The 23,822-nt window shown below is 33.1% G+C and overlaps 1 protein-coding gene across 5 annotated transcripts in view; it reads right to left on the reverse strand.

The window, feature by feature from the left end:
• Positions 1 to 23,822, reverse strand: part of Lrba (LPS responsive beige-like anchor protein) — a 607,623-nt gene that overhangs the window by 551,222 nt on the left and 32,579 nt on the right. For all 5 annotated transcript variants that reach the window (XM_048813495.1, XM_048813494.1, XM_048813493.1 and 2 more), the window contains exons 9-13: positions 21,418 to 21,510; positions 19,963 to 20,071; positions 19,253 to 19,334; positions 16,946 to 17,069; positions 16,483 to 16,675 (exon numbers count right to left, since the gene is read on the reverse strand). In XM_048813495.1, the coding sequence (XP_048669452.1) occupies positions 16,483 to 16,675; positions 16,946 to 17,069; positions 19,253 to 19,334; positions 19,963 to 20,071; positions 21,418 to 21,510 (601 nt within the window). The remainder of the gene's footprint in view (positions 1 to 16,482; positions 16,676 to 16,945; positions 17,070 to 19,252; positions 19,335 to 19,962; positions 20,072 to 21,417; positions 21,511 to 23,822) is intronic.

The raw sequence follows: 23,822 nt of genomic DNA on the forward strand, positions 1-23,822 counted from the left end.
GCTTCTCTGAGAATATTCTCTTTTCTGTCTATTTTTGGGAAGTCTTTAGACAAGGTCATTGGGAAATACAGAAGTAAAGAAAACCGGAACATCTGTCAGAGGTAGTATGAGTAAAGCAATGTGTATCTTGCATGAATAAGGGTTAGGAAGTAGACTACTATATATTTCCAATTCTAAGTTCACATGGTCAACCTCTACCCTGAGAAATAGGGCAAAGCAGAATATGTTTTTGAGAGGGGACATTAGGATCTTCAGATGGTACAGGTGGAAGGACAAGCAGGAATTACTCAGCACATGATCAAGACAAGAAAAGTACTCATAGCAATATGGGTCACCTTGTGTGGACAAGACTCAAAAAGAAAAGTTATAGAGGTTGCTGGCATTTTGGTGATAACAGCCAGCCCTTTTGTGTGTCTCCAATCAAACTACTCCAGTCTGAATGGTCTAGCATCTGTTAGCCATAAAACCATCATCCAGAAATCTCCCTTTATTCTAATCCCATAGATGTCCTTCATCTGTCTTCTATGTTGTTTTTCCTTCTTCTTGTATCCCTTATCTTTTTCTTTGTTTTACTCACTTTCAGCATAGTATATCCTGCAGTGCCTTCTTGAGAAACGGCACATGAACTAAGACCACAAATATCTGAAAATATTTGTATTCTATCTTCATAGTTGATATACAGAGTGAGTATAAAAATCACAAATTGGAGTCTCGCATGGTTGTGCACACCTGTAATCCCAGTGGCTCAGGAGGCTGAAGCAGGAGGATCACAAGTTCAAAGGTAGCCTCAGCAACTTAGAGAGGCCCCAAGCAACTTAGCAAGACCCTGTCTTAGCATGAAAAATAAAAAGGGCTGGGGATGTGGCACAGTGGTTAAGGGTCCCTGGGTTCAATTCCTGGCATAAATAAATAAATAAAATCACAGGTTGGAAAGCATTTACCTTCTGAATATGAAATACTTTCAAAATTCTCCACTTGGTTGATTTTCAAATTTCCCTTTAATTTTCTTTAACAGTTCAAAAGCTAAATGAACAATTATCATTCTTGACTCTTTTTTTTCCATTTTCCTTAAGGTATTTGTGACTTTAAAAGTAATAATTCCCAATTACCAGATATTCTTGTAAATTACTCAGCTAACAGACTAGTTATTAATCTTCACAATCATTTGATAGCTAATCTATAGCTGTTTGTAATGTTTGGAAAGCACTTCTACAAACTACTAGTTAAAGATACTTATGAGCTAATAACCACAACATTTCTTTTGCCATTACTTTCAACTTAATTGGCACTCAAATTTACTAAGTGGGAAAGAAAAGATGACTACAATATTAAGAAATAAACATTATTTCTTTAATTTAACATGTTTAACCTATTAAATTTAGACTATGAAATGGTAGGCAATATTTAGCAAGTGATTTATTTTCAAACAAATGCATCTTTTTCATTGTACGATATTTTTGAATGGCAATATCAGATAAATATAATATCTTAGTTTCTAACTCTTACGTTACCAATGTTTTCCACAGTTGATAAATGAGATATAACTTTAAAAAGAACTAAATCATTCCATATGAGGTACCAGTGGGCAGAGGTCACAATGATTTCAACCACACCTGAGATCTTTTATAGACTGATGCTACAGCTTGCAACAATAATAGTATAAGGTAACAGATGTAATATAGCGAAATCAAATTATAAATACTTACTGATCTATTTTTATACAAAGCACCTGGATTACTAATCTAGACACTCCAGACTCAAAGATAAATACTGCCCAAATGGATCTCTCCTGGGAGATAAAAACATACTGCTATAAAATATGAAGTCTCACCATATTAAATACCCCAAGAAAACTACCAGAAGGAATTATGACAACAACATTGCAGGTTCAATAACATAGGAAAACTATCCCATAAGGAAATCAAGTGATATACACAATAATCATTATACATTATTCATGCCGTGAACTTCAAAAAAGTTTTAATAGGTTATATTCCTATGGTTCAAAGATAAAATAGTATATAACATAAAAGTTTCCCTCCCACCACTGATCTCACCTGCAAACATCCTGCCAATAATGAGGCAATTAATTAGCCAATAATATATATCCTTCAAAGGTATTTTTGCAATACACACAAATATAAAGTCTTATTTCATGACTTATTTTATTCATATATACCACTATGTACAATGTTTTTCATTTAATTTTTCTTGGTAAACTGTTTCAAGATAGTATTAATTTGCAGTCTCCTTACTAGAGTCAGCAAGCATACTTTTTTCACATTTAAGGTAATTTTGAGTTAGTCTTCTGTGAGATGTTTAATCAGATACATTTTTCAATTGTATTGTCTTTTCCTACTAATTTCTAATTAAGAATACTAGCTTTACTCTGGGTCTAAGCAGTTTTATCTGAATCTCTCATTTGCCTTTGACTTTGCTTAGGAATTGCATTTGCTTTTGGGCAACAGAAGTGTTTGTTTTTATTTAATTGACAGGGCTTAGAACATAATGCTATAAAATATGAAGCCTCACCATATTAAATATTTTGAGCTGAGAATTTTGAAAAATGGTAGGTGCAGGAATTTCCCTGCCCTTCATTCTTGAAACAAGTCATAAAATGATCCAGCAGAGAGATTCTCTCCCTGATACCAGGAGGAAAGAAATAACCATGTTTCTGAAAACAAGGAGACAAAGAATGGCCTCTCAATGAATAGGTCTGGCAATGAGAATCAGTCTGGCTAAGCTTCCCAGATTCTTATTTTCCTAGCTCACACTGCTTTAACCTGTCACAGTTATTCCACAACTCTCTACTCTCCACTCTCCACCTCACCTAAAATAAAACAGCAAGCTTAAAGATTTCTTTAGGTCTTCATTTTCTTATGAGGAATTTAGAATTGTTACATGTTTGTATTATTAATCATTTTTCAATCTAATTTCCTGGGACATAGTCAATAGACCTACGATGGGTAAAAGGAAAAGATTTCTTTTTTCTATATTTACACCATCAAAGTTGCAGTTTTTACTCCAAAGTTCACCATTTTTAGTAAGCAACCATAATAAATGTAGAAACAAATTTCTTCCTTTCAGAAAACGTTTTTAAGCAACACTTCCTTATGAATACCAAGTGAGAATGTAATTTAAATAGAAGCCTTCCAACCACTTAGTATTTTCCTAATCTCTATAAATCTGATACTACACATGGAAATATTCCAGAATTTATTTGAAAGTAAAAATAAACTCTGCCCTCAAATTTCCTTAAAGTACCAGAATTCTATATAGTCAGTAATTGTTCCCCAGCTCCACAACATGATTAAAAACATACTGGGGCTGGGGCTTAGTGGTAGAGTGCCCACCTAGCATGCTGGGTTCAATCCTAAGCACCACATAAAAATAAATAAAAGTATTGTGTCCAACTACAACTAAAAAAAATATAAAAAAAAAAAACCACACTGATATGCTCATTTTTGTAAGAAATTCTAGATATATCTTTCTTTAAATTCCTAAGCATCTGTCATTATTGACAACTTAATCTTAAGAGAAACACTAAAAGATTAGGTATTATCCTCATATAGACAAAGCTAGGAAGAATAATGACATAAAATAATATCGTAAATAACTTACTAATTTCTTGTTTTAATAAAAAGTCATTCTGATCAATTTTATTTCCTTAATAACAGTCTAACCAGGTACTCTTTTTTAAAATTTTTTTTAGTTGTAGGTGGACATGATACCTTTATTTAGTTTATTTATTTTTATGTGGTACTGAGAATCAAAACTCAGGGCTTCACATATGCCAGACAAGCGCTCTACCACTGTACCACAATCCGAGCCCTAAACAGGTTCTCTTATGCAAATCTAGAAGATAAACTAGAACATATTTTTAGAGAGCAATTTAGCAATATCTACTAAAACATTTTAAAACATAAAGACTACTGAAAATTCTACTTTTAGGAAATTAATCCCACAAAATAAGGGATATGTATATAGTAACAGGGTCATTACTATTGAACAATAAGAGAAAGTTAAAGTATAATGTATACACAATGCATTATATTATAAAACAATAGAGTTTTCAAGCATCACTTCTACCAGTTTTTCCAAATAAAGTTTTGGCAAATGGCAGATTATGAAAAGTCACCTTGAGTCATTCATACAATCACTCCTTCTTACAATGATGTGGTCTAACAGCATTCAGATGTAACATCAAAGCTGAAGCTTTTGCTTCTAACTTTACTTTCCCATAATATATACACCAAATAATATGGAGCCATTAAAATTCATGTAAGAATTTCATTAAATAAGATTGCAAAATAGCATAAAGTCAATGACACTTTCATAAGAAAACAATTACATGTATGTGTATATATGTGTATAGAACAGAAGACTGGAATGTCTTCCCAAAATATAAAGTCATACACAGATATCTGGGTAATGAGGGATTTTTTTGTTTTTGTTTTTGTATATGCATTTATATTGGATTCTAAATTTCCTGTAATGTGCATCTATTTTTAAATTTTTTAAAAGATAATAAATGTTATTTGATTTAAAACTTTTAACTTGCTCTATCTTACCAGGCAATGCCTCCACCATGTTATGATGCAGCACAGATACAGAACACATTCCAGCACCAAGCTCTTGACTTCCCGGCCTCTAGAACCATGGCCTAAATATACTTTTATTTTCATTAATGTCCCACACTCTGGTATTTGGTTATGGCAACAGAAAACAGACTACAATCATGAGGATACTAGGCAAGATTAAGACCTCAATCTCTAAGAGAGAGAGATAAAATACTGGTACCAAGGACATACAGTTGTCTTCAGTTCCAAAACTGTACTACCTGCATACTGCATGAAGCAGCTGGGAACAAGTTACTTCATCATTCTGTTCCTCCATTTTTCCCATTTACAAAATAAAGGCTCTGAGTTTCACATAGATAGAAAATTATTCTAAGTCGGAGAAGAAAACCATGGAAGGTGAAAGTATTAAGTCAAAGTTTTTTTGGTTTTGTTTTTGTTTTTGTTTTTGAGTATGTCTATGTTACTAGGGATTGAAACCAGGGGTACTCTACCACTGAACTACATACCTAGCCCATTTTACTTTTTATTTTGTATGAGACAAGGTCGAGCTAAGTTGCCAAAGCCGGTCTTAAACTTGCAATCATTCTGCCACAGCCTCCCAAGTCACTGGGATTATAGGCATGTGCCACTGAACTCAGTTATTAAGATTTGCAGCTCAAATGTTTATGAAAATGATAATATAATCATGTGTGTGGAAGTGGGGGAAAGACAGAGAGAGAGATAATGGGAGTGGAAGCCCAGTGTCATGAATGCTAGGCTAATGCTCTACCACTGAGCTACACCCCCAGATTTAATCAGCCTTATACAAGTATGATCAGGCTTTGCATTTACAGCATTCTTAGAGCATTCTAAACCAAAAGGTTCGATCTTTTTGTCTTACTTATGGATCTCCAGGATCCTCCCAAATATGTCACTGGATATACTTTTCTGGTTGCCTGGATCAGGAACATCATACTCTACTCAGAATATAGGCCACTGTCATCTTGTCTTCCTCGAGGAGTAACTGCAAAATGAGGCAGCATGCCATGTAAGGCAAGCCTTTAAGCTTCTCAGATGAACATGGCTATATTAGTGCCAAGGACTGTTATGCAATAAGACCTACCTACGGATGTGACAGTAATCTGGCTGCACCATCTGTCACCCCATGATCGCCAGCATTGATTGGGCTGCCCTGGCTGGCTATGCAGGGGTCCCCTTCCTCCCTCACCACTCCATGTGCATCCTACCCAAAGCTGCATCCTAGGTCAAAGAGGACAACCTTCCCTGACAGAGGAAGACCGTTCTTGGGTCAAGGGTATAGGAGTAGCTGTACTCCACTGCTAGAATCTCCAAACAAGCTCTGAAGACCTAGCTACACCTTTTCTTGATGCCAGCACTTCACAACAAAGACCACCTGTCAAACTAACATGTCACTGTGTTTTATAAAAAAATGATCACTTCTATGTGTGAATTCTCCATTAATCTCACAGAATCTCATTTTTGGTATTAGGTATTTGGGGAAGTGAGGAAAAAAATCTTTTAGAAAATGAACAAGTGATAATTATGATGAAAAGAATGAATGAAAATGTGGGCTGAGGTTGTGGATCAGTGGTAGAGTGCTTGACTGGCACGTGTGAAGCACTGGGTTCGATCCTCAGCACCACATAGAAATAAATAAAATAAATGTATTGTGTCCATCAACAACTAAAAAATATTTTTAAAAATGGACGGAACTGTTTTTATAGAATACACACACACACACAAAGTCACCCCACTGATTGCCAGCATTTTAACCCATATCCAGCTAAAATACTACTACAACTACAACTGGTTCAGAACTGCCAAGTAAGAAGCAGCCTACCCATCTTCCCCACACCAGAGCAGTTACTCTGTCCTGGGCTCTCTTCTAGACCGTGAAGGCAACTGTATTTTACTCATGTTCCAATCATTAGCAAGATATTGAATCTAGACCATAACAGGTGTTCAATAAACACGGAAGGAAGGAAGGAAGGAAGGAAGGAAGGAAGGAAGGAAGGGNCACTTCTCAGAGGAGGACATACAGTCAATCAACAAGTACATGAAAAAATGCTCAACATCTCTAGCTGTCAGAGAAATGCAAATCAAAACCACCCTAAGATACCATCTCACTCCAGTAAGATTGGCAGCCATTAGGAAGTCAAACAACAACAAGTGCTGGCGAGGATGTGGGGAAAAGGGTACACTTGTACATTGCTGGTGGGACTGCAGATTGGTGCAGCCAATTTGGAAAGCAGTATGGAGATTTCTTGGAAAGCTGGGAATGGAGCCACCATTTGACCCAGCCATTCCCCTTCTTGGTCTATTCCCTAAAGACCTAAAAAGAGCATGCTACAGGGACACTGCTACATCGTTGTTCATAGCAGCACCTGAGACTTTTTTAAAACTAGATTCTACATGCTTTTACCTAAACAGGACTTTCTTCTGTAAAGTGACAGAATTTACACTTAAATCATTTTATCAGATTGTGAAAAGACTTAAAATCTTAAAATACTTTAACTAAGATAATTAAGTACTTCACCCAAATTCATCATTTTGGGGGAGATCTATTTCAGAATACATTTTTAATTCAAGAGTGGTATTATTATTTTATCTCATAGACCCATTCTACTTTATGGCAATATAGGTTCAGACAAAATACAGAATCAAAAGATTTTAATTTCATTTGTTCAGAAAAAGGATGTTTTTGGACAAGTCTCATATTTCAAAATAGTTTGAACAACTTACTTAAATGTTAATCAAAGAGTAGAAGCATTTGGCATCCTAACTAAAGACAATATTATTTAACAGTGTTATAGTGCTTACCTTGAGTACTTAAAACAAACAAAAGATTTTTTTTAAAAGGTTACTAGGTGCATATCTGAAACCCTGAGACCATAGAAGCCAGTATAGCACAGTTACACTAGAAGAGCCTATTACTGCTTATAAACCCTAGTTCAGCTGTTGGAGGAGTTGCATACAGTGACAAACAGCTTCCCTGCTACAAAGGTGGCAGGAAATCTATCAAACTGGACAATAAAATTGCAATTGAGTTTCTTTGGCTTTTTATAGCAGCTGAATGTATCCTGATGTAACTCTGCAAAAGCTATCCAATTCTGCAACATTAGTTCTTTACACACCAGTTCTTTATCAACAACCCTGTTATAAATTTGCGATATTGAGATTCAAAATTACTACAAAAAGAAAAAAGTATCACTTCAATACTGTATACATGAAAGCATTTTAAATGTTTCAGAATGACTATTTTTAAAGAGCGAAAATTTGGTTCAAATTCAGTAGAATTTTAATAACATGCTATAAATTGTTTACCAACTTACAAACTTATTTCAGTTCTGCCCAAATTTTATTAAATATTGATGTGAAAAGACGTTTATTTTAAAAATAAATGTCAAAGGGCTGTGGCTGTAGCTCAGTGGCAGAGCATTTGCCTAGCATGTGTGAGGCACTGGGGTCGATCCTCAGCACCACACAGAAATAAACAAATAAAATAAAGGCATTCTGTCCATCTACAACCACTACCAAAAAAATTTTTTTTTTAAAATACATTTCAAGACCTGAAATTCCAAAACAATAAACATGGCAGTATTCAAATAAATTACTTCAGATAAACCTTATGAAAGAGAAAAAAAGCCTTCTTATCATTGAAGAAAATCCACACAAATGAATAAAACTAAAAGACATGTACCAAAAACTAAATTTAAAAGTGAAAACTACAGGGCTGGGGTTGTAGCTCAGTGGTAGAGCACTTGCCTAGCACATGTGAGACCCTGGGTTCAATCTTCAGCACCACATAAAAAATAAATGAATTTAAAAAGCTATGGAAAAAAAAGTTACCTCATTAAAAAAAAAGTGGAAAACTACAAGAACCAACTTAAAACTTTTCCTTTGCCATCTTGGTGTTTAAGTAATACTTTAGTATTTGTTTTTTAAAGTATACTTTTACAGGAAAAAAAAGTGATGGATTAAGTTTTATTCTTTTTCATTTTATAACTGTAATCCTAAAACTTGAGTCAGGGATTGACTCTTATGTGAAAGTAGATACAAGAGACCTCTCTTTAAAGCAACTATTTTCTTTGCAAAGACATTAAGATTCATTCAAAACCATAAGCCATTGAAGTAAAGAAAAATATAAACTGGACACACACAGACAGACACACACACACACACACACACACACAAATGTAAAGCCCACTTTGGGTTTTTTCTGTATAAGTTGGTTCTAAAAAACTGATTTCACATACTACATAAGAATAATAAATATTCCTTTAACATTTTCTGCATTGAATATGTGCTCTTAAAAAGACAAAGCCAATTTTGTTTTATAACAAAAACAATGTACTAAGAGGTTTATAAACCGAGGTACACATTCAATTCATTTAGAATCTTCCTGTCTCTGTGATGCCTTCTAACAAGCACAATATATTACATCATCAGCTTAGTATAAAGGTAGGAAGAAGAAAACTTTATGAAAGTTAAAAAAAAATCCTATATACTCAGAGGAGTGTTCAAAATTTAAATTCCAGAAGAGGTTATTTAACTTAATTAATATATTTATTGTTGAGACAAGATCTCTCAGTCTTACCCAGGCTGGTCTCAAACACATAATCCTCATGCCTCAGCCTCCCAAGTGGCTGGAACTATAGGCACATGCCACTACTCCTGGCCTAGACTTTGTAACAAATACAGATTTTCACCAGACAAGGTGATACACATCTATAATCCCAGCTAATCAAGAGCCTGAAGCAGGAGGATCACAACTTAAGGGCAGCCCAGGCAATTTAGCAAGACCCTAACTCAAAATAAAATAAAAAGGGCTGGGGATAAAACTCAGTGGTACAACACTTGCCTAGCAAACACAAGACCTGGGTTCAAGTCCCAGCACAGGGAATAAAATAGATTTCAATCTTTCATAGTTACTCAAAAGTACTCAAATGGAAGATAGGAAGGACAAAGGTGGGGAAGAGTCAGGAATAAAAGGAATCATCCTACAAGATTAAAATTTTAAGATGGAGCCCAGGAGACCAGAATAAAATGTACATCCCAAATTACTCTGAAGAGGTAATTCTCAAATCATACTGTGAATGGCTGCAGCATGGATACTTTAATGGACAGCTACTGCAGCTAATTCATAGATCCCTAATAAGAGAAGACTGTGGCACTAGGATCACACAAAAAGTGGCACTAGGATCGCACAAAGAGTGGCACATGACAGCTGAACCAAATAGCACTAAACAATGATGGTGCAGTTCTTCCTTCTTCCTACAAATGTTTAATGTGCAACTGCCAAGAACTTGGCACTATACACAGTTCTCTGGGAGATATAAAGTATCACCCATAGAAGTATATGAAAGTATGGGAGATATAAAATATCTCCCATAGAAGCTATAAAAGGTTAAAAAAAAAAAAAAAAACGGGGCTGGAGTTGTAGCTCAGTGGTAGAGCGCTTGCCTAGCATGTGTGAGGCACTGGATTCAATTCTCAGCACCATATAAAAATAAATAAATAAAAGGAAAGTATTATTGTGTCCATCTACAAGTAAAACTAAAATTTTAAAGAAATTCTGGGCTGGGGATGTGGTTCAAGTGGTAGCGCGCTCGCCTGACATACGTGCAGCCCGGGTTCAATCCTCAGCACCACATGCAAACAAAGATGTTGTGTCCGCCAAAAACTGAAAAATAAATATTAAAATTCTCTCCTCTCCTCTCCTCTCCTCTCTCTCTCTCTCTTTTTAAAAAAAAAGAAGTAAAAACTCTCATCTCTACTGATGAGAGGTTACCAATTCAGAAGTCAAGATAAGTACAAGAATCCACTTTTAGCTAATAATAGAACGTGAAAGATATTAAGATCATATGTGCTTAAATGCCAGTCCACCTGCTACCTTACCCATTACTATTCTTCATTAGGCCACACACCTCCAAGCTAACCAAAGTCACCACCTTTTCCCTCAATGACACAGTCTCTATATCTTTGCTTATGCTGATTCCTCTACCAACGATTCCTGTCATCCCAGTCTCTACATGCCTCAATCTTATTGCTCCTGAGGGCTGTATCAATGACATCTGCCCCCAAAACTTCTCATACACCCTCAGGTAGCAACTGTCTCTCCTGCACAGTGTATATCTTTTATGGGGTATTTATGGCCTCCAACCTTGTAGTTTAGTTATTTTTATACACATATTACCTCCTATATTAAAAAACAATTTTAGGAAAAGATCTGTTCTCATTTCATCTTTCAATCTTTCATCATTACTAGAAAGTACAAATATAAGACAGAAAGAACAAAGAGGAAGAAGAATAAGGAATAAAAAGAAGAGGAAAGATAAAAGTGAGAAGAGGAAGAAAAGAAGTAGACAACTGGAATGAGACCTAGACAAAAAATTACTGAGAATCACTGAAAAAGACCAGTGAGGTATCTAACTAACAACAGAAGGTGGGAAGAGAAGGCACAGACACAAACAGATACATATTCACTAACATGAGAATAAGAGAAAAGAGATAAGCTGGGGGAAGCAGAAGGCAGGGGTACACAGTGAACAGAGACACTAGAGAGAACAGAAAACGAGAAGGATGAAGGGAGATGGTGACTAAAAAGGGAAAAGAGATGCTGACAGGCAGAGGGAGAGTGTTAACCAGGCAGTGACTGCGGGTGCAGAGACACCCAGTACCAGAGTTCATACCTATCAGGGCACAAGATGGAGGAGACTAATTATCTGGAGGTTGGGAGGTAGGAGGAGAAAGTGGAGGAAAGAGGAGAATAAGAGCATCTTCAAAAGAATGACTTAGGAAACAATAAGAGAAAATTACATGCTATGAATTCACACAGACTAACATAGCCTTAAAGTAAGAAAACTCATTTTGAAGTGACACAGATACTTATTAACTATTAAAAAGATATAAAATATTTGGGTAAATACAAAGGGGCATATAAGTAAACAAAGTTGAAGATTTAATAAAGCATAGTAAATCTGATCAGGACTAAAACTATATGGCTAGACAGGGGATTTCTGAGAAGTGAAATAGTGAAAGATAGGTAGAAATTTTTTTTCCAAGGGAAACAATGAAAGACAAGGCAGAAATTATTTTGTTAAAAAAAATCTTATGTGCTTTTCTTTTAAGAAACAGCAAAGTATTTATAGAGGGAAGCAACATCATATGTTACTTTAGTTTAATGAGTCGCATAAGAAAAGAATATCTAAGGTTAGAGACTATTAGAAATATCCAGACCAAAAGTAATCTAAGAATGTATAAAGAACTAAAAATCGCCAAGCATGGTGGCACATGCCTGTACAATCTCAGCTCCTCAGGAGACTGAGGCAGAAGGATCACAGTTTGAACTACACAGTACAACTTCGAGAGCCCTATCTCCAAATAAAATACAAAGTGCTGAGGGTGTAGTTCTAGGCGGAGCACTTGGTTACCATGTACCAGGCCCTGGGTTCAGTCTCCATAACCACAAAAAAAAGGGGGAAGGGGAGGGAGAGAGGGAGGAAGGAAGGAACGAACGAACGAACGAACATCATGAAGAAAAAGAAAAAACAGAAAAATATGCAAAAGACAAAAGCATGAAAAAGAAAGAAAACTAGCAATATCAAGGTATCAAATGTTAAAGAGAAGAACATCACAGGACTTATCACTTCCTCACTTCCGTTGCTTAGTTACATTTGCTTCAGTAATAAATTTTCAAATTGAGGAAAATTCAAGCTTACATGTCCTACAATCAACATACGGGGATCATTATCTGCAGTTTTTAAGTGAAAAAAATCACAGAAAACATCAGAGTGTATCACTATATGCCAAAGTTTTGTAAGGGTAAACCTTATTTCATGGAACTGCTATATCATAAATACACACACAGGCATGCAGGTGCATTACACATTCTAAGTCATAATAAATTTCTTACTGTGTGTGGATCAGAGTTAAAAGAAGCTAGAAAAATAACAGCTCTCTTGAAACCTCTGCCTTACAGCACCCGAGTTACAGCAGTGAAAACAAATTAAGCAAACATACAGGTAACAATAAAAATAATCACAGAAATAAAAGATTTGATGAAAAAAAAGTAATAAAAAAAGTCCACTCAATATAATGTCATTTTTACAAAAAATTTAAAGAAAAAATTAGACATTGTTTTAAAATATACTTCCAAACATTTTTTAAAAGATGGGAATTACAAAACTAAAATTTAAAATAGTGATTACCTTTGGGGTGAGGTGGGGTGGAGTTAGACTGGGAAGACCACACAGTAAGTTCCTAAGTTGGGTAGCATAATTAAAATTCTTCTATTGCAACACTTCATAGCATACATACTACATAAATCATTTTAGATACAATTAATTCTTCTTTTTAAAAGTTGTATTAAAATAAAAATATGAAGTGACAGGAACCTGAGTTAAGGCAGAAGTAGTGAAAATGAGAAAAAAAGAATGAATAGGATAATGAAACAGCTGTAACAACGTTCAACAACATCACACACACACACACAACCACATTTTCTACTTCTAGCCTAGATACTAATGGTTGAAGAAGTTTAAAAATGTGCATAAGTTCAAATATGCAACAACAAATTCCACTATTATGTTTAATTATACAGCACTAATTAAAAAGATATAAAAATTTTAAAAGATATCATTAAAAAGAATGTAAAATATCTTAAAATTCTATATTAATTAGATGTTGAAAAATATTTTTGATATAGGGACCGAATAAAATACATTACTAAAAAGGAGCTAATAAGGGCTGGGATTGTGGCTCAGGAGTAGAGCATTTACCTTGCAAGTGTAAGTCGATGGGTTCAATCCTCAGCACCACATAAAAATAAACAAAACAACTGTATTTGTCCATCTGCAACTAAAAAAATTTTTTTAATTGAAAAAAGGAGGTAATACTTTCATAGCTAATAATTGGTATAAATCAGTATTTAACTTAGAAATGTCCTGTCTCCAAATTTCATGTTCATTCATTACTCATACAAATGGACTGGTTAGAACTCTTTGTCATAAATTCTTTTTTTTCTTTTTTAAGAGAGAGAGAGAATTTTAATATTTATGGGGTTTTTTTTTGGGGGGGGGGTTGTTTTTTTTGTGTGTTTTTGTTTTTGTTTTTTTAGTTTTTGGCGGACACAACATCTTTGTTTGCACGTGGTGCTGAGGATGGAACCCAGGCCGCACACATGCCAGGCGAGCACGCTACCTCTGTAAAAGCCTCATTTAGGATACACATCAACAATTACTGCTCTACAGAACATATCCTCTATCTATCCTTCTTAAAGATGCAAAGAAACTAAAGGAACAGACATATACTCTTTAGAACTAATTATGAAAAATCTGTTTTATACTTGGCATTTCCCTAACCTAGAATTCCGTAAGTTCAATCCTATTTTTCTCATGATCTTTTTGTAAAGAATCAAAACGGCCTTAACAGAGAATCAGTCCCAAATGTACCAGCCCTCTACAACAGAAACCAGGATGGCTGATATCAGTACAAACTAAATCAATTTACACAAGGAGTGGCAAACAATTACTATAAAGGGTCAAACAGTAAATATTTTAGGCTTTGAGGGCCAGGTCATTTCTGTAGCACTCAACTTTATTCTTAAAATGAAAAACAGTTATATATAACATACAAATGAATGGGAGTGGCTATGTTCTAATAAAATTTTATTTACAGAAACAGGTCATGCAGAATTTGGTCCTTAGGTTATGAATAGCTGAACTCTTCTTTGAACTAAACTGATCAGTCTCAAAAATGTAGTGACTAAAAAGAGCTACATTATAGGGGCTGGGGTTATAGCTCAGCTGTAGAGCTCCTGCCCAGCACTGTGAGGCCCTGGGTTCAATCCTCAGCACCACATAAAAATAAATACACAAAATAAAGATATTGTGTCCAACTACAACTAAAAAATAAATATTAAAAAAATAAAAAATAGGGGGCTGTGGTTGTGGCTCAGTGGTAGAGCACTTGCCTTGAATGTGTGAGGCACTGGGTTAATTCTCAGCACCACATATAAATAAAAAATAAAGGTCCATCAGTGACTAAAATGAATAAATAAATTTAAAAAATAAAATAAAAATAAAAAATAAAAAGAAGAGCTACACTATATATCGCATATTTTTCTTATTTACTACTGGATTTAACTTAAATGAAAATTTGTAGGGTGGTTCCTCCAACCCAAGATATCCTCATAAACCTTTCTAATTGTTGCATGCCTTCTTCTCACTGAAAAAAGAAGAGGCAAATGAATAATTCTTACGTACTTTCAAATAACTAAAGGTTATTCAAAGACTTAAAACATATACTTTTAGGAAACAGTAATACATTCTTATAGAATGAAAAAATATTTCAGAATAAGAACCTAAAAGTCAGTAAGGCATTTTAACATAAGCCAAAATTTTTCATTTTTGTTTTTCCTTTCAGTTTATGATAATCTAAATAATTATAGTCCTTCTGAATAAGAAAAAAGTTCTTAAATAAGGTACAAATAGCCTACACCATAAATTTTACCAATTATTTGAAATGGGAAATTTTCCCTCTAGGTACAAACATAAAACTCTAAAAATAAACAGATAAGCCACAAATTGGGAGATGTCATTCATCTAACAAAATATTAAGACCAAGTATATATAAAGAAATCCCCAAATGCAAGAAAATGCGTATTGGGAATATGATGATACAATGAACAAATCTTCAAAATGCCAGAAAAGCCAAGCAATGAGGTGATGTGCAGCACTGAGAACTTAAACACTGCTGGTGAAAATATAAACAGGTAAGGCTACTTTGTAAAAACTTTTACATTATCTCAAGATCAACACATCTAAAGTTCAACACTTAAACCTTATGAATTAGCAATTCCACTTCTAAAAATATATACAGAGAAAGTCTTGAATATGTATGATATGTTGTTCATCAATGAATAAACGGATAAGGTCACACCACATAAGACAATATGAGAAAATGAATACCACTACAGGGATCAATGGCAGTGAATCTCAAACAATAGTAAATAAAAACAATAGTTTATAAGAAATTCATTTAGTGTGATAGCACATATCTTAAGTTTAAATATGAAAAATAAAATTAACTTATTGTGGAGAGTTTTAAAGAGTCAAGGGTTGTAGCTCACTGGTAGAGCATTTGCCCAACACACACAAAGGTCTGGATTCAATCCCCAACACAACAATAAAAAGTAAAAGTATAAAAAAGAGACAAAAATGACAATACCAAATCACAGTGTGGGGAGAAGAGGTGGAACAAAGAATGGCAGACAAAGCATTTGGAAAAGGGAACTCAATTTCATAAATGTTGGTAGAAATACTGTTCTTTGTATATTTTAGTATGTCTATAATATTTCATAATTATTGTTTTTAAAAGGTACACATAAGGCTGGGGGTACACTTCACTTGGTAGAGAGACTGAACAAGGCCCTAAGGTTCAATCTCTAGCACCACAAAAAAAAAAGAAGAAGAAAAAAAGGCTATACATGAATAATTTACCCTAGCTTTACGTTTAAAAACAAAAACAGCCTAGCAGAATCTCAACCACCTTACACTACTAAAACAAATTCCCATCTTTGAATATAGTGCGCCACCTTGTGTTCAAAAGCTCTGAACAACTGCAAAATTCACAAAAAGCGTTTACTTACTAATTCCAAAATGCTGCTACATGAGTAGCATTGACTTCATTAAGTTAAACGCACAGAAGATTGACATTTGAAGTTATTTGGATTCTTAAGTTGGAAATATTTTGTTTTATTGATTCCTTTTTTAGTTTTCCCTTTACTTTCAGAGAATAACTTTCCTTTTTTCCATGTTATTATATGAATTTCTTAATTCAGTAAAATTCAAAATTATAAAATATTTAAAGTACTAAAATATACTTTAATAATGAAACTTACCTTTGAATGTGTGATTGATAAGGTGTCTACCCACACACGCCAGCCACCCCACTCATATTTGACTGCATGGTAAAGTAGGATTCTGAATATGGCATATACCATTTCTGTTATCTTTTGCTCATCTGAATTCTTGGGATTAAAATAGCAGAGAGAAAGCATCCACTCTTGCCACACAGAACACTGTAGCAAGCTCCTGAAAATTGTAAAAGTATACCAAATTATTGAAAAAATGAAATCATCTGAAAATTTTTGAGAAAGTACAGGTTTAAAAAAAAAACACAAACACAAAACAATGTGGTATTAACAACTCTTAACTCTGGTACATTATTTACATGCTTTTAATAAGAAAAAAATATGGAAATTCATTTCACAGTATTTCCTAAGCAATTTTGCTAAGACAATAACAGGCTCATACAAAATTAGACTTGAACGTTTCAAATCAATGCTTTCTGATCCAGCTTACCTCCTGTTTTCTCTACTGTTATTAAAAAGTTTAATCATGTCAGAAAGAAAGGCTCGGCGAACCTCCATGCTCTCTTGGCACTGGGGAGAATTTCGAAGTAGGGTCGCAATTACTTTTAGTATCTCTGCAAGATAGTTCATTAATTAGTAAAAACCAAAACATAATAAAAAAATTCATGAAGGAAGGTCATTAATGTATTACAATATTTTTTAGTTTCCTTTTCATAAATATCTACTGAAAAAATCCTCTTCTGTTAACTAAAAAAAAAAAAAAGTTTACATAAGGAATAATAATATATTCATTAGAAAGTAATGATAAACAAGAGAAGGATTTTATTCCATGACTTGAATATATAAAGCAGAGTTGAATTTCTCCCCCACCCCCAATGCTGGGGCTCAAGCCCAGCAGGACCTTGCACATGCTAGGCAAACACTCTACTATTGAGTTACACCCTTAGCCCCACAGTTGGATTTTAAAAGGATAAAATAAAACTAGTTCAAATTATAAATGAAGAAATGAAAGCAAAACTGCTGGCAACTCTCTTTAGTCTCTGCCTAACAGTAAAGTTGATTTTAAAAACAAAAAGTAAAAGCACTATAATTAAAATTTCAGGAAAAAAAAGATACATTCAGATTCTGCAAACAACTTATGGTATGTACATAGTCATTCCTTTCAAAAGTGAAAGCTGTGAAGATCTTCCTCTATAATTTTAAAAGTAAAATTAGAGACAAAAATTCCAAAGGAAATTAAAATCTATTCCACTTCTAACCTCCCCAACAAATGCAAACAAGAGTGCTACTGTGATAATCTTAGTGTAAAACTAAAATTTCCAGAATTTAACTTAAAGAAAAATATATGCTAAAAATATGCATTTAATCCAGCACCTTATAGATTTAAAAAAACATAACTCTGAATTTAAAATTAAACAATATATCCAATTTTTATCCAATTGAAAATTTAAGAATTCGAAACCAGCCTTTTGCCAATGATTCAGGTGATACTGAAACAGTAAATTCAAAATACCCTTTTTCATACAATTAATGATATTTGGGGAGCAACTTTTAAATTCTAATGACTGATTCGAAAGTTTTCTAACTAAGCAATAATAATCATAATAAAAAAAGATGATAATTGCACTAATTTTGAGAATACACTACCACAAGGGACGGTTTTACAAAAATACCGTTAATCCAATCCTTACACAATAACAAGTTGATACTATTATCATCTCTTTTAGAGTTAAAAATTAATAGACTAAAAGTCACAAAACTAGTAAGATATGTAACCAGGAGTTAATCCAAGTGGCCTCCATTGTGAACCATCATACTATACTATCTTTCCCAAGCCAGTGCATTAGTCTTAGGTAGATGAACTGCTATGATTTGAATGTATTCCCTCCAAGTATTGCTGATGTGATACCAATAGTGGGATCTTAAGAGGTGATGAGGCCCTGAGGGCTCTTTAAATGAGATTTAAGGCCCTCATAAGGCTTCATATAGACTCTGGCTAGCTTGCTCTACTACCTTCTTTACCTTCACCAGACCAACAACTGTAACATTCATATAAAACTTTCCAGCCTCTAAAACTATGATAAAATAAATTTCTGGTCCTTTAAATTATCCATATTCTGTTACAGCAACACAAAATGGGCTAATGTTATATTATTCTAAAATTGGCACATTCAAGATTTTCATTTATTTTTAATCTCAAAACTAATGACATCATATTCTCTGAAAGCAAAGGGAAACTTCAGAGCCATCTTTTAAAAATTTGCATGAAGTAGCATGCTCCACAAACACCTCACAAAACAAAAAGTAATCAAATTTCAAAACCCTACAAACTACTTATTTTTACACCATGATCCTCTTAAAAACAAGATGAAAAATGTTCAGGTACTTAAGAATTCTAAATATCAAAAGACTGTCCAGACTACATTCATATACAATAAAGAATAAACATATTTTCCCATTCCAAATTTAGTATTCTTATGTTGACAGTAATTTAAAATGAAAACTACCTCTGTGATTCATGAAAGTTAGCCTCACAAAATACTAACATTGAAACTTTGCTGAAAATCTGATCATACATTAAATCAAGATCTGATGAATAAAATTCTTCAAAACCTTTATAAAAGCCAAATAACTAAAGGTAAATTTGATGTTAAATCCAACATAAAACAAGTATTATATGCCCTGAATTAAATATTCATCTAAGAATCTGTTTCAGCAACATCAACTTAGGGTTTTTCATAGTATCTTTCTCTTTAAGTAGCAAAAATAGTGTTTTTAAAGTGTGTAAAATACATACGAGGATTTTGAATCTTTACTGAAGAATCAGGATCTGGATGCTGTTTATGTATCACCTGAGTACAAATCTGTTCAATAAGAATCTACAAAAGAAAAAGAGTAGAATGAATGAGACATAACTTTCCTATGTTCATCTATGAATACACAACCAGTGTAACTCCACATCATGTACAACCACAGGAATGAGATTCTAATGAGTTATACTCCATGTATTTATAATACGTCAAAGTACACTCTACTGTCATGTACATCTAAAAAGAACTAAAAAAATAAAAATAATCTATAAAAGGAATATACTGCATTTGCATAATCACAATATTAGCATAACTACTAAGGAACTCGAAGTACAATGATCATCAAAATCTAGTATATGGTATAATATTTCAATGATAAATATTTTAAAGCACATAAAATAAATCATTTCAACATGCTACTTTTACTTATAAAGTGAAACATCAAATAGTCAATTCAATGGAGGAAATAAGTAAACTGGGATAACTACTTTGTTTAGTAATTCAAGAATTAATGGCTTTATAAAAGTGCAGCCATATCTGATTTATATAAATATTTCAAAATTGTGCATTATAAACCTAAATAAATGGTCTAATTTTATTTAGACACTGACATCTCAATTACACAGATACTTATTATTATTTCTTATTATAAAAATAATAAGAAATTAGCAACAGTAAATTCTAACTAAATTCCTACCTCAAAAAGAACATTATATGTGGTCATTGTTATTAGATTTGTCTGAAGCATGAGTCTCTCAGCTAGCAATGAAAACAATCCATGCCCAAGCATGACTTCTGCTTTTCTCCTATAGAAAGAAATCATCAAACGCAAGTTTTATTACACACTATTTAGTATGTAAGTTGTATAAAGGAAACATAAAAATGTTTTTCAGATTACAAACTCCACCTCAGTTACTCTCCCATGTTCTTTAACCTAGTACTTTTAAACCTCAAAACATTTACCTAGAGAAATGCTAACTACAATATAGGCATAGTTAAAGTTAAAAACAGTAAGATTGGTTACGCCACAACACTACAAAACCTTTCACCACAATCTTCAGAGTAATTATTTATTTAGCTAGTTGCTACTATCTGCTAGCACTCAGACAGACTCTCCAGGGGATGATCATCTCAAGTGTAATTACACACTATAAGAGAAAAGCAACAGGGAGGAAAAGACAGAAGAAATGTCAAGATAATTTAAAAAGATAAATACTACAAAAACACATGGACCAAAATTACCATTTCAAGCATAAACTTTCAAACTAAAAGATCACAAACTTTAATTTCATTCCTGGGATCAGCAAACCTATTCTGAAAATGTTTGGACAGTAAATATTCTAGGCTTTTGGACCATATGGTTTCTGTCACATATTAGCACTGTCCTTATATCATTAAAACAGTCATAGATAATATGCAAATAAATTACTGTACTTGTGTTCCAACAAAACCTTAAAAATTGAACTTTACAGCACTACTTAAACCTATAACATTTAAATTTTTATAATAAACTACTTTTGGTAAGAGAAAAAATGTACAGAATAGATTGTGTGCATTCCACTAAGAAACTAAATGTGGCAGTTTCAAGTTTTCGTAAGCCCAAGTATTCAGAACACACTAAGTGACATATTCAGGTTATGTTTCAGATTTATAGCTCAGAAACTGCAAATGATGGTGCAAGTCACTGAATGAAGTCTTCACAGTTTCTAAAATTGAATGTAACATACTAATTCTCAAACTAATTTTCATAGTTAACCCAAAATATAGTAATAACTTAAATGCTTTTTATATTTTAAAAAAACTACATACTTTTGTACAACTTTATTTTTAAATATGTACTATGGATTTAAAAGTATATGTATTTGGGTTGGGGCTCTGGATCAGTGGTAGAGCACTTGCCTACCACATGTAAGGCCCTGGGTTCAACTCTCAGCACCACATATAAATAAAAAAAATAAAGGTCTATTGACAACTAAAAATTTTTTTTAATTTTTAAAGTATATGTATTAATGAATAAAAATTTTCAAGACCCTAGCACCAAAAAAAAAGAAAAGAAACCAAAGGGAACACAGAACAGAAGCACTATTCCCAAAAGCTTATAAAATAAATGAGTAATAAATAATAGTCCATTTTAGTTTTCATGCATACTCACTTTGGGGCCAGATGTTTTAAAAAATAGCCCATTGCCTTGAGAGCTTGTACTCGTATCCCTTCACTTTTTGATGCCAGAAGTTTGTAAATAACACTAAATGAATAGAAATTAAAAACAAACTATTCTGAGTATAATTTTCAAAAGTAAAGATTTAAAGTACATATACTTATTTATATTATTATTACACACATATTTCAAGTAATACATACATGAATATAATATACTTTTCTGACATTTAAAAACTTGATAAATTCAGGCACATTATAGAGTTCATTTTCCTCAAAACCAAGAAATGAGAATGAATTAGAATTCAGCAAATGTGGTAACTTTTCATGCATACACAGAGGCAAATTTAAATGCATCAAGCTGGTTTTCAGACACTTTTTTTTTTTCCTCTCACAGAGGCTTATCAACATCCTCTAAAAATTCCCAAACAAGTTTAAAGTCAGTACAAATAAAGCATTGACTAGTGGTACACATTTAAATTTGGAAGTGATTGTCACCATAGAAAGCAAGTGAACAGGCTAGTAAAGAATGATAATTAGAGGGCTGGGGCTGTAGCTCAGTGGTAGATCACTTGCCTCACAGATGTGAGGCACTGGGTTCGATCCTTAGCACCACAAAAAAATAAATCAATAAAAAGATATTGAGCCCATTTACAACTAAAAAAATATTTTTTAAATAGTGATAATGAGAAAAGATGTGCATGAATAAAAAGTATATGTAGTAATAGCTTGATTCTGTTTAAATTCCATTAAATTTATATTATCTCATGAGATATCAGAAATTAGTTATTTTTTAATACAAATCTTACTACAGAAACTGTTAACTTACAGAATGATTAGTGTTGTCATTCATGAGGACAACACTAATAGTTCTGTAGGTTTCTCTTCTACAGTGATTTAAACTAAGCAAAATGAAAATTATTGATTTATAAAAAATTGATATACAGTTAATACTGGTTTCAAAAACAATATACTAAGATGCTTTTAACATATTAAAAACTACTCTTGCTATAAAGTAATACATAGTTTTGGTCAAAATCACAATGGTTTAATCAAGATATAAACTTCAGATATTATTAATAACTTTTAAATAATGTTTGTTAGGATCAAGAACATGTGATCCTGCAATCTGTACACGTGGAAAAATGAGAATTCATACCCCATTTGAATCAAATGTATGGTATGTCAAGATCATTGTATTGTCTTGAGCAACTAATCTAAAAAGAAAGAACATGAGGAGAACAAAATAACTTGAACTGCATCTGCACTTAATATTTATGTACACTAATTTTTAACATAGAACATTTTTGTCCAAATCAGAATCCAATTGGTTTTATTCAACTTGCTAAATTTAAGCAGTAGATTTTCTTAAACAGGCCTATTTTGCTTTTTAATCAAAGTTTGGTTACTACTTCATTCACACACACAAACACACATAAAAGTACCTCACACATTAGACACAGGGGAAAAACCCTGTAGTGCATCACTTATAATTTTATCTATTCATAAAATAATTACAAACACATGTGCACTGCCCTATTTCAAAACAGAGGAAAGTATAAGATAACAAAAGTAACCCATGATAAATAATATTAAAATCTGAGAATATTTTCATGCAATGGCTTTACTCTGATGCTATGTTCAATAAATGCATATGGATATTACATATATTTTTAATTGGAAAACATTATAGTATATACATAATGACATTTTCAATGAAGAAAATAAAATTCAAGTAACGAATACATGAAAGGGAAATTTAAATAGTAACATTATTTCATTCTCTTCATAGATATTAAAAAACTTCATTAAAATAGACTCAGAAATTCAAAATTCACAATTGAAGCAGGACATATGATGAGAATGACACCGAATTTAAAAATAGTCGCTTCTAAGAAATGCCAAATGCTCTAAAATAGTGAATTCAATATCAGAGATAAAGTTAAATAATTTGACAGTAGAAAAAACTTTGTATTTAAAATCTAAATGTAGACATTTATTTGATGAAAATTAAATGGCCAATCATATTTTGGAAATGCCACTGCCTATTCCAACCCAGTTTGGCACTTTTAAATTATCTTTTACCACTAAAGACTAGTCCCATTTGTTGATTCTTGTTATTAACTCTTGTGCTATGGGTGTCCTATTAAGGAATTTGGACCCCGACTCCACAATATGTAGATCGGAGCCAACTTTTTCTTCTATCAGACGCAGAGTCTCTGACTTGATATCAAGCCTCTTGATCCATTTTGAGTTAACTTTTGTGCATGGCGAGAGAAAGGGATTCAGTTTCATTTTGTTGCATATGGATTTCCAGTTTTCCCAGCACCATTTGTTGAAGATGCTATCCTTCCTCCATTGCATGCTTTTAGCCCCTTTATCAAATATAAGATAGTTGTA

The sequence above is a fragment of the Marmota marmota genome, unplaced genomic scaffold (assembly GCF_001458135.2).
Source record: "Marmota marmota marmota unplaced genomic scaffold, marMar, whole genome shotgun sequence".
Lineage (NCBI taxonomy): Eukaryota > Metazoa > Chordata > Mammalia > Rodentia > Sciuridae > Marmota > Marmota marmota.